Source organism: Gracilinanus agilis, chromosome 3, assembly GCF_016433145.1.
Source record: "Gracilinanus agilis isolate LMUSP501 chromosome 3, AgileGrace, whole genome shotgun sequence".
Taxonomy (NCBI): domain Eukaryota; kingdom Metazoa; phylum Chordata; class Mammalia; order Didelphimorphia; family Didelphidae; genus Gracilinanus; species Gracilinanus agilis.
In genome coordinates, this window is record NC_058132.1 from 650,117,760 (window position 1) to 650,126,336 (window position 8,577).

General features: G+C 61.4%; 2 protein-coding genes across 4 annotated transcripts in view; one reads left to right on the top strand and one right to left on the bottom strand.

Annotated features, from left to right (window-relative positions):
* Window positions 1-4,256, top strand: part of LOC123242806 (ILK associated serine/threonine phosphatase) — a 30,638-nt gene extending 26,382 nt beyond the window's left edge. For all 3 annotated transcript variants that reach the window (XM_044670901.1, XM_044670902.1, XM_044670903.1), the window contains 3 exons: window positions 2,978-3,097; window positions 3,553-3,634; window positions 3,980-4,256. In XM_044670901.1, coding sequence (XP_044526836.1) covers window positions 2,978-3,097; window positions 3,553-3,634; window positions 3,980-4,120 — 343 coding nt within the window. In that variant the 3' untranslated portion in view covers window positions 4,121-4,256. The remainder of the gene's footprint in view (window positions 1-2,977; window positions 3,098-3,552; window positions 3,635-3,979) is intronic.
* Window positions 4,257-6,146: 1,890 nt separating this feature from the next.
* Window positions 6,147-8,577, bottom strand: part of ERFE (erythroferrone) — a 2,621-nt gene continuing 190 nt past the window's right edge. Inside the window, exons 2-6 of the mRNA XM_044669520.1 lie at window positions 8,041-8,441; window positions 7,491-7,631; window positions 6,802-6,872; window positions 6,431-6,509; window positions 6,147-6,245 (exon numbers count right to left, since the gene is read on the bottom strand). Coding sequence (XP_044525455.1) covers window positions 6,147-6,245; window positions 6,431-6,509; window positions 6,802-6,872; window positions 7,491-7,631; window positions 8,041-8,441 — 791 coding nt within the window. The remainder of the gene's footprint in view (window positions 6,246-6,430; window positions 6,510-6,801; window positions 6,873-7,490; window positions 7,632-8,040; window positions 8,442-8,577) is intronic.

Here is an 8,577-nt window from a genome sequence, read left to right on the forward strand (position 1 = left end):
GGCCGAGCTCCCTTCTCCTCTCTGGACCCAGGTGAGGCTGGCCGTCTTCCAGGGCCTTCGGTCCACCGCTAAAAAAGGATTTTGCTTAGATTTGTTCACTTTAGTCAGCAACCAATACAAACATTCCAGACTTCAGAGAGCAGAAAAGGAAGCGGAGTTGTTTGATCCATACAGTTTGGGTTCTGTAAGAGCAGATTAAATTGTTTTAGAAAGTGTTCTTGATGTTCTGAGCTTTGTCTTATCTCTCTCCCAGCTGCCCCAAGCCCGGAGAAGCCTCTCCTTGTAACAAATCACACGTCAGACACTTCACCTCTAGGCAGGGTCTAAAAGTCCAGTTTTCTCTCTAGTCCGTGTCTGCTCTGCCTGGGCAGGAAGGAGGAGGAGGCCGTCCGTTCGTACCGGATCAGGTCTGAAGCCTTGCCTGGGGGTCTCCCTTAGGAGTCTCCTGGGCCTGCTCATTTTGCTTTGCAGAGGTCCAGTCAGCTTTCTCTGCATTAATCTGTACAGCTTTAACATGAGCCCCCGCCCCCTCAGAGTGGGTTCCACCGCTTGACCACCCCCACCCCCCCCAGCAGCTAGAGGGGCCCAGTTTGTCTCGTTCTCTGCTGCCCACAGCCTGGGCCTGCTCCCTCCGCCTCTGGCTCACGGATCGGGCCTTTCTCCTGAAGGAAGAACCCAAACGATATTGGCCGCCAAAGCGCCCCGGGCCGACGATTCCTTTAAAAATGACGCTCTGCCTTCTTGGCTCTATCATTGACCACCACATGGGAAGGAGTCTTTGTTTATCACCTGCCAGTCCTCCGGGGAGCCCGGGCTGGCTCCGAAATCTAGAGCAGACTCGCCATCGCCCTCCGAGGAAGCTGCCGCGTTATCAGGCCTCCACAAGAACGTTCTGGCCCCTCTTTCGGCTTTAGCCTTCGAGCCATATTTTCTGCTGGAGATAAGAGCGAAGAGAACACTGAGGCTAAGCCGTGGGGGGAGTCCCTGACACTTTTTCTAGGGTTAGACCAAAAGGTTTGGCGTGGCATCCTTCGGCTTCGGTCTCCCCTGAGTTCATCCTTCCTGTGCCTGGTGGGAGCCCACAAAGCCCTTCTGAAAGCTGAGTCCTCACCAGGCCGGGCTGGGCTGCTCGCATGTGCTGGCGGGTCACCCCACAGCGGTCACTCACTGACCGTCACCAGAACAGGTTCCCCCTCTCTCCCCCCCCCCAATGTCAGGTCTTCCTTTCTCTCCCTCCAAGAGTGTTATGGACTTTTCAGAGTCCTCGCTGGCCAGACCTTCTCCAAAACAGCTTTAAATCCAGGAGACTTCTGAAGGTCATCACCGCCCTGACCAGCTCCTCAGAGCCTGAAGTGCCCCAGGCTGAGTGGGAGCCTCTGCCCACTGCAGTGCTCCGGTCAAGTCAGGAGCAAGTGTTAGCTGCAGCCCCTCCAGGGGACGTGCCCTGTGCGCAGGGGATCGTCGGGGGCCTTGAAGGCACCTGGAGGCTACTTTGGGGATCTGGCGGCCGGCTGGCCATACTGGAGGCTCAGAGAGGAATAATGGCACCTGGAGAACGTGCCAGGGATTAGCTCAGTTGGGCAGAGACCAAGGGCCACCCTTCCTCATGGCACCTTGTTTGACCCTGTCTGGTCCTCCTTGGCTAGGCAGGAAGCAGCCTTCCTCAGGCCTCCCCCAGCTTGTCCCTGACACCTGGAGACATGGTTCTCATGGATGGAGCAGAGGAGGACAGGAGGGGCTCAGTGGATAGAATCAGGCCTGGTGATAGGAAGTCCTGGGTTCAAGTCAGCCTCAGACATTTCTTAGCAGTGTGACCCTGGGCAAGTCACTTAACTCCAGTTGCCTGGCCTTTACTACTCTTCTGCCTTGGAAATGATACTATCAATTCTAAGATGGAAGGTAAAGATTTTAAAACAGGTGACAGTTCATTGGAAATAACCTTCTTAAGAACTCTGGTTTTCTCCAAGAAGCCTCTCTTTCTGTCTTGGGGATCGGCCCCTCCTTGTCTTCACACGCTTTTTCTCTCCTGTGTGTGGCCTTGGTGGGCCTGGTCTAGGGGCTCCCCTAATGCCATTTGCCCTTCGTCAGCAGCACCTGAGGCTGCCCAGGCTAGACATAAAACGGGGAGGCTCCAAGTCCCGGCTCCTTCCCTCTTTTTGTCTGAATGAGCCTCCACTTGGGTACGTCACCGTCCTGGAGATGATCCATCCTGGACAGGAGAGGCCGGGAAGTCCCGAGGGTGGGAGAGGCGCTGTGTGTGCGGTGCAGGGAGTGACTGAGCCAGGGAAGAGCCGCCCCTTCGTGGGGCTGAAGTGGAGGGGACGTGCGGAGGAGGGGGAAGGAGCCTCGGGCCGGGGAAAGTGCCTGGCTGGGAGGACGGGAGTGGGAAGGAAGGGTGGTGGTGGCCTGAGGACCAGGACACGCGTCCCCGGGGATCCGGACTGGGCAGACCTCCTGGGAGTGGCTCATCCTACATCCGTGCACACGGAATGTGGCAGACCGTCTGGGTGCCGGATACCCCCGGACCCCCCAGACCCCCTCGTACCCCGGGCTCTCCCCGACCTCCTCCCGAGAGCCCTTTGAGGGAACGGCTTCGGGTCTGCCATAGCCTGAGCCGCAAAGGAGCCGAGTGTAGCGCGATGGGCTCTAGGTAGGGAGTGGAGTATCGGTGGTTTATGACGTATTTGGGGTTCTTTAGGTGATTTCCATGAATAATATCGCTAGGGAGAGAAGTGCGCTCGTTTTTCAATGTACTCTGGAACCTTTTCAAAGGGAGGAAGAAGTTCAGCTTTTTAAAAATGGATATTTGTAAATGCAAAAAATGAAAACAGTTGCCAGCCTTACGGGAAACACGTCTAGGAAGCCATTTTTCTTTAGTGAAAACGTTTGGGGACCACAAGTTTGTGGTGACGAGGCCCCACGTTCCTGTCTGCACTCGTGTGGTCACGGCTGGGCCTCAGCGCGCTCTTTCCTCCAGGGACGGCAGAGTCCTGGGTGTGCTCGAGGTGTCTCGCTCCATCGGGGATGGCCAGTACAAGCGCTGCGGCGTGACCTCCGTGCCGGACATCAAACGCTGCCAACTTACTCAGAATGACAGGTAACGGCCGCCGGCCTCTGGCTCCCCCGGCTGGGCAGCAGCCACCGCTCCCCCCGACTCCCTCGACAACAGCCCCCCAAGGTGCCGGGGGGGGTCAGTTCCTCGTGCGTGCAGGCCTTAAGCCTTCTGGCGGGGCAGCTACTCTGGAAGCAGAGTTCCAGTGTGCCCTCACCATCTGGGTCACCCCCAAAATAGGGTCCCTAGAGGGGCGGCCCCAAAGCACTGCAGGTGCCGAGGATGCAGAATGTGGCGTAAAAAGAGGCCAAGACCTGGGCTCAGGAGGGACCCCGGCTCCGGCCTGCCTCTCCAGCAGAACCTGGTGGGGACGAACACCCCCACCTCACCGCCACATGGCAGAAATAATAGCCTGTCAACAGCTTGGAAAATGGGCTCGGCCGACCCCCAAATTCCCTGACTTATTCCTGAGTTGTCACTTCTGCGTCCCCCCTTCCCAGGTTCATCATGCTGGCTTGTGATGGGCTCTTCAAGGTCTTCACGCCCGAGGAAGCTGTGACCTTCATCTTGTCCTGCCTAGAGGTGAGGGCCGCGGCGGCCTCGGCGTTTGCCTTTTTAGGGGACAGTTTGAAAAGCTTTTTGTTTCTTTCCATTCTCTACCCGCCGGCCGGGCCAGGCTTTAAAGTGCGGCTTCCTTATAAGCGGGAATTGCTATCCTCAGCACCATGGATGTATTTTCAGTGCCATCTGCTGACCGTCCTTCCCTTGGCGTCCCCATTGCCCAGACCCTCGTCCCCTGAGCCACTTGTCTTTGCCTCGGGGTCCCTGTCACCGGCTGGCCCTGGGGCTGCCCCAGGGTGGACCCACACCCTCGAGGCCAGGAAGCCCCGTGTTTGTTAACTGCCGTTTTTCCCTCTGTGAGAGAAGGACGAGAAGATCCAGACCCGGGAAGGGAAGTCCACCCTGGACGCGAGATACGAAGCCGCCTGCAACCGTCTGGCCACCAAGGCCGTGCAGCGAGGCTCCGCGGACAACGTCACCGTCATGGTGGTGCGGATAGGCCAGTGAAGGAGGCGCCGGGCGGCAGCAGGGACGGCCTGCGTCCATTCAGGGGAAGCGCCGGGTTCGAGTGTGCGCAGTACGTGTTCTGAGGGTTCCTCCGGGGCTCTGTGGTTGTAAATAAAAAGTTGTTTGGTTTTTTCTAGCCCGTTTAGCTCCCTTCCTTGTAAGGTCTGACTGTACTTTGTTCTGAAATGTAGATTTCCCTTGGTAAATGCGATTTTACATTTGCCCTTTCATAGCTGGTCTGCACCTGGGAGGACATCCCTAAAACTCCCAGACGTACACCGAGAGGGCGCTGACGTGGCCGCTGCCGGCCAGCTTTCTGGCATAGGCTCAGCCTCCTTTTTATTAGTCACTTGAGCAAAGGCAGAGAGCGAGTTTGAGGGGTGGCCGGTGGCACAAGCCGGCACAGAGAGCTGATGCAGCTGATGACAGAAAAGGGGTTAAAAGTGTACAAGATTAAAATGTCCAAGTCCTGGGCTGGGCGGTCCTGCTCCAGGGAAATGGCCAGCAGTCCTGGACGGAGGAGGCCCCAAGGGCAGCTGGGGAGCCCCTCCTGAACCCACCTCTTTCCATCCCTCCAGCTTAGCTCAGCTGCCTCGTAGCCTGGGCGCCTCAGCAAAAAGCCCTTCGTAGGGCTCTCCGTTGTCCCCACCGTCCCCCCTCTCTGTCTGGGTCCGTCCCTGTCCCGTGTCTGACGCTGAGACATCAGCCAAGCTGGCCCTTGAACCCCCATGAGTGGAGGCATCCTTTTCCTCTTAGGGGTTCCTCAGAAACTAGAGGCCAGAGGAAGGCTGGGCTAGCAGAGGCCGGCCTTCCTTCGGTAGATCGCAGTTTGGAAAGAAGAGAGCCAGTGGGTGGAGGGATAGTAACGTCTTTATTTAAGCCGCCCTCACTCCAGGGCCAGACCTGGCCTGATGCCAAGAGCTCGGCCTGGTTTCATCGTCCTCGAGCTGATCCCTGCTGGCCTCGGGCTCAGGTCAGTCACAAATGAGGGATTTAGACTCGGCCTCTGCCATCGTCCGGCCCCCCGTGGAGGAGGCCCGGCTGGTAGCCCTCCCGCTTCCCCAGCTCTGCCACTCAGGCCTCATCCCACAGGCCACCCGTGAGTGTGTCCAGAGCAAGTCACTGTCCGGGCTTTCCGCAGAGAGTGTAGCTGCTGGGAACAGACTCCACGGAAGGAGGGGCTCAGCCTCCTCGCCTCCCCGGCCTTATCAGGGAGGGAAGGGCTCCGTCCTGGCTGTCACCCTTTCCAGGGAGGGCGGGGGCGCGTTTTACTGAGAAATCGGGGCTCACTGCGGCTCTCTATCAGAGCGGGGGGGGGGGGGGGGGTCCTGGATCGGCCTCGATGTTCCTCGGGCCGCCAAGCTCTGCCCCGACCCACGTTCTTCTGGGCTGAGAGCTGAGGGAGACCATTCAGGAGCCACCCAGGAGGCTGCTGGGTTTCTCATGTGAGAAATGGAGGCGCCGCGCGAGCCCTTTGGAGCAGGGACCGGACGCTGCTGGGCGGCCTCCTCCTTCGGCAGCCCCTCCATCCCCACGGGGGCTGCAGGCTGACAGAGCCGGGGGGGATGGGGGGGGTCGGGGGTCTGTGCCTCGGGAGGAAGCCGTAAGCCCGTCTGGACAAGGGTTCGAGCCCAAGGCCAGCTGGTGGCGAGTCTGCCTGACAGAGCGGGCTCGGGGTGCTGAGATGGACGCCCAAAGCTGCTTCCCCCTCGCCAGGATGCCTCGACACCCACTTCCGGCGCCTCCTCCCGGGGCTGCCCCGTTTACAGACCCTCCCCCACGGGATCCTCCTCCCCCCCAGCCTCATGATCTGGTGATGGCAGTCTGGAGGCCGGCCGGGGGGCGGCCCTTGGGACAGGAGGACAGCGGACAGAAGGCACGAGGCCTGCGAGGCCAGAAATGAGCGCCGAGGTTGCAGGGCCAGCACACTTGGGCCGCGCACTGTGGCCAGTCTTTGCGCATCCTCGTGTCCGGTCTGGAGGGAGGCCCGGCCGCCGTCTTTGCCGAGTCCCCCGGGTCCGCAGGTTCAGACCCCCAAGAAGACGGCACTGAAGTCCGAGCCGCTGCGGACAGTGAGGGGGGAGCCCGTGGCGTTGTCCACAAAGACGGAGGCGTACTGGCCGGCCTGCGGGGAGGAGAGCGCCGTGGGGAGGCCGCAGGAGGCCGAGCTCTCCACACGGTCCCAGCCGGTCCTGAGACTCGCCTCTGGCCACCCCTTCCTTGCTGGGGGGCTGGTCATCCCCCCCCCCATAGAGCCAGGCTGGGACAGGCGCCCGGGGCCTCCCCGACCCCCAGCGGGCCGGGGCTTACCTGCAGGTACAGGATGCCGCTGACCGAGACGCTGAAGAGGTCGCTGCTGCTCTCCAGGCCCGTCACGGCCTCCAGAGACCTGCGAGCCGCCACACACACGTCAGGCCCCCCCGAGGCCTCCCGTCGGTGCTCCCCCTCCCTGCGATTTGGGTCTCCCCAACTTCTCGGGGGCGTGTTGTGCCTCCGCGGGGTGAGAACGCCCGACTCCCTCCGGCCTTGGGGCGCCTCGTGCCTGCCAACCCCTCCGTGAAGGCCCTCGGAGCGCCCCTCCGGCTCTCAGGAGGCCTGGCGGGGGTGTCCGCAGTGATCACGAGGGAGCCACGCTCGGACCCCGGGCGGCCCCCTCCGAGGGGCCCGGCTGGCACACTCACACATTATGCTGGCACAGAGACTGGACGCAGATCAGCACCCGCAGGCGGTCCCGGGACCGAGGCTGCCCCCTCTTGTGGTGCTCCCCGCCGTGCCCTGCCGGCAAGAGGAGGAAACGTGTCCCCTGACTGTCCCGGCCTCAGGAAGGACCAGGGCAGCAGCCCGAGAACCAACTGGTGGGGATGGTGGGGAGGCAGGGGGGCCGCTCTGGGGGAGGGGGGTTGGGCATCACCCCCCCAAAAGCTGGCCTTGGGGAGAACCAGGGGGGTGTCTTAGAGACAGACAGACACAGAGAGAGGGGGAGACACAGACAGAGCCAGATCCTGTGTATTGGTTCCAAGGCAGTAAGGCTAGGCCATGGGGGTCAAGTGACTGGCCCAGGGTCACACAGCTGGGGAGTGGCTGAGCTCAGATCGGAACCCGGGACCTCCCGTCTCTAGGCCTGATTCAGTCCGCCGAGCCACCCGGCTGCCCCCACGGTGTGAGTTCTTTTGAGGACATCCAGAACGCAATCCCTTCATTTTAAAAAGAAGCGGGCGTAGCTGGGGCATAGGCTGCCGGCCGGGACCTCCAGGGAGACTCGAACCCAGGCGTTCCTCACTCCCAGGCCATCCCTCTCCCCGTTCTGCCCTCCGGCCTCTCTTCACGGGGAGGCCTCCTCCTTGCCAGTTAGCTAGAGGCCAGGGTGAACAGAGGCGCCTCCGCGAGGCTGCTGGGTCTTACCGATGTACAAGGTAGCGGCGAAGGTGTAGAATCCTGTGATGGGGGCCGTGTACTGGCCGCTGGTGAGGTTTAGCCCCAGGCCTCGGTGGAATGACCCTTCTTTTTCTGGCTGAAAAATTAAAATCCGGGCGGCTGTCTCTGGGAGTCTCTCCCAGACCTCGCGGGCGCAGGAAGCCACGTTTTCAGAACCAAAGATGGCGGGAGGGATCCCTGGGGCGAACCCTGGCAGCCAGAACCCCCTGCGGTGCCTCCAGACCCGGCCTCTGACCCACGCTCAAACGCTGCCTTAGCGCGTCTGCAGAGCACGAGAGGCCATGTGGGGGGTGCCGAGAGCCGAGACCCAGGTTCAAATCCCACGTCCAACCCTTCGGAGAGGAGCCGTGCAGCCGCGGGCAAGTGTGAGGCTCCGCTCCTCCGTCTGTAAGGTGGGCGTCCTTGGGCCGGGCTCACGAGCAGCTGCCTGGGAGGGGGTCGCTGCTTCCAGGGAGCCCTCGGCGCGGGGGATCCCCTGCACTCACCAGGTAGTAGAAGTGGAGCTCCTGGAGGGTTCGCCGCTCCACAGCCACGTTCCTGCGGACCCGGCAGTGGAAGGCGGCCTCCACCCGCTGAGGCCTGCGGCTCTCCGCCAGAGGCCCGGCGACCAGAGCCACGAGATCTTCCTCCTCCGTCGCTGCCACCCTCTCTTCCTCCTCAGCCTCAGTTTCCCCACCCTGGCAGTCCTCACAGGTCTTGGGGCACGTCCTCTCCCGACGCTTCACCGCCCCTGCCGAGACAACAAGTCTTCTGGGCCTTTGGGCCGGGCACCGCCGTAACGACGGGGGTCCGAGACCGAAGGACGAAACGAGCCAGCCACCGCGGGGCAGCCAGAGGGACCCTTCAGTCAGGGCTAGAAAAGGCGATGAGAGGGGCAGCTGGGTAGCTCAGTGGATGGAGAGTCAGGCCTAGAGAGGGGAGGTCCTGGGTTCAAATCCGGCCTCAGACACTTCCCAGCTGTGTGACCCTGGGCAAGTCACTTGACCCCCATTGCCCACCATCACCAATCTTCCACCTAAGAA